The sequence below is a fragment of the Rhagoletis zephyria genome, unplaced genomic scaffold (assembly GCF_001687245.7).
Source record: "Rhagoletis zephyria isolate East Lansing unplaced genomic scaffold, Rhagoletis_zephyria_1.1 Rzeph_scaffold_46160, whole genome shotgun sequence".
NCBI lineage: Eukaryota > Metazoa > Arthropoda > Insecta > Diptera > Tephritidae > Rhagoletis > Rhagoletis zephyria.
The window spans coordinates 1-2,327 of NW_016203215.1; the positions used below are offsets into that span (position 1 = coordinate 1).

Here is a 2,327-nt window from a genome sequence, read left to right on the forward strand (position 1 = left end):
GGATTGGCGAGCTGATGCGCAACTCGCTGATGCTGGTCACGGCGCTCAATGGGCACATTGGCTACGACAAGGCGGCGTTGATTGCGAAGACGGCCCACGCGGAGGGCGTCACGCTGAAGGAGGCGGCGGCGAAGCTGGGCCTGGTCACCGGCGACCAGTTTGACGCCTGGGTGCGTCCGGAGAAGATGCTCGGGCCGGCGGAGGAGGAGTTGGCCGCCTAGAGGGCCTCATTTTTATCCCCACTTACTACCACCAGCTATTATGTGTGTGAAGGTCGTCTTTTAATGTACAGAAATCGCTTATTTACAGGTCGATGATGAACTTCCACAACCTACTCACTACCTCACCGTCTTGCTAATGTTGGAGTAACCGATGCCGATGCAGGCGGCGACAATCTTTCGCGAACCGGTCAGCAGCTTCTCCCCATCCTCCTCGTCCGTATCCATCTCTTCCTCGGCGCCATCAAGTTCTTTTCTGAAGGGCTCCAACTTGAAGGTAAGCGCCGTGAACTGCTTCAGGTGGCGCAGCAGCGCTATGGTGTACGGCGACAGGGGCCCCAAGAGGACCTTGGAGAGGTCGCGGTCGCCGAAGGCCATCGAGAGGACGGCCAGCCCCTGGTTGGCGGTGGAGACGACGCCGCCGCGGTAAATGTCATTGAGGAGGGCGTGGGCGGCCTCCTTGGCCACCTCTTCGGGCACGCTGACGCCGCCTTCTGAGGCTGCCTCCTTGGCCGACCTCGAGACGGCCTCGCCNCGCCGACGTAGAAGACGCCCTCGGTGGTCTCGGCGACGAGGGAGAGGCCGAAGCCGGGCGAACGACCGCTGGCCGCCCCCTTCAGGTGGTCCGTGTAGATGTAGATGTCGGGCAGGTAGTGGAGCAGCAGGCCCTTGGCGGCGTCCACCAGGCGGTTGGCGATGGCGGGCGAGACACGGACGGCGTAGGCGACGCCCCGGATGCGCTTCACCTTGCCGGGGGCGAGCAGTTGGAGAGGTTTTAGAACGCGCCGGGTGGGACACCGAAAGAGGACGTGGCCGCCGCCGTCCGGTTTCAGCCCGCGGGCGAGGATCTTGATCTGCAGGGCGTCCTCGTCGAGGTAGCCGCCGAGGGTGTGGCGCAGAACGGAGAGGGCCGAGAGGCGAAGGGCGTCCACGGAGGGGTCGACCGAATCGTTTGTCACGCCGTGGAGGTTCGCCACGAGGGGCGTCTTGCAGAAGGGCGCCAGCGGGAGGAGGGTCTCCAGGTAGTAGCCGATGGCCCGCTTCAGGCTGCAGTTGTGCTTCACCTCGCCGCCGGACAGGAGGCCCGGTCGGTAGCTGACGCGGGTGCCCTTCTGGTCGATGGTGAAGGCGGCGCNTTTCAGCCCGCGGGCGAGGATCTTGATCTGCAGGGCGTCCTCGTCGAGGTAGCCGCCGAGGGTGTGGCGCAGAACGGAGAGGGCCGAGAGGCGAAGGGCGTCCACGGAGGGGTCGACCGAATCGTTTGTCACGCCGTGGAGGTTCGCCACGAGGGGCGTCTTGCAGAAGGGCGCCAGCGGGAGGAGGGTCTCCAGGTAGTAGCCGATGGCCCGCTTCAGGCTGCAGTTGTGCTTCACCTCGCCGCCGGACAGGAGGCCCGGTCGGTAGCTGACGCGGGTGCCCTTCTGGTCGATGGTGAAGGCGGCGCCGTTGGTCACTTTGTTCAGCAGCCGCAGCAGGTCCACCTCGTAGTCGGCGATGCCGTACTGGGCGCCCACCTTGTCGCGGAAGCGGGAGATGACGATGCGACGGCCGGTCAGCGTGGCGAGGACGATTCGCTGCCGAAAGCAGTTGCTCCCTTCGAAGGTGAGCGGCGTGGACATGCTGTGAAGATGTTTGAAGAATCCGAAGATAGAAGTGCTGGAATGCTGGATCCAAAACACACAGACAGCAAAAGAATCCAAAACAAGCACGTGACTCTCACGCCGCAGCAGCCGCGCACCGTCCGCAGAAGACGGGTTGTAACACGCCTGGTGGTAAGTGTGTTTTGTTGAGTGAGCCTTTAATCGTTCACCTTCACAACTAACATTCTTTTTTCTTATCGTTTAAATGTTCATCCGCTACCAGTTCTAGATTTGCCTTCAATCTGGTGGAATGTTCTAGAAAGTCCTAGCTGAAGAAGCTTCGAGAAGCTGCCGCCACCGGACCCCTCATCTGCGACCGACCCCAACCGCGTGTGTTTTTCGCTGCACTGCCGAAGCAGAGAGAACGGTACAGCCAGCAGCAGCGGCGCACATTGCATCAGTTCATCGAGACGCTTGCACTCTCTCGCTGCAGTTGCTCTTCTCTCGTCCTCACATCTCACATTTCTCT

At 61.9% G+C, this 2,327-nt stretch overlaps 1 protein-coding gene across 1 annotated transcript; it reads right to left on the reverse strand.

The window, feature by feature from the left end:
• Positions 1-347: 347 nt before the first annotated feature.
• Positions 348-1,837, reverse strand: LOC108355485 (RNA 3'-terminal phosphate cyclase-like protein; the record flags this gene model as incomplete). The annotated part of the gene is made up of 2 exons (XM_017606646.1): positions 761-1,837; positions 348-722 (listed from the first exon to the last, which is right to left on the reverse strand). Coding segments are annotated over exons 1-2 (1,452 nt in total), but the record flags the coding sequence as incomplete, so codon positions are not given.
• Positions 1,838-2,327: the final 490 nt, after the last annotated feature.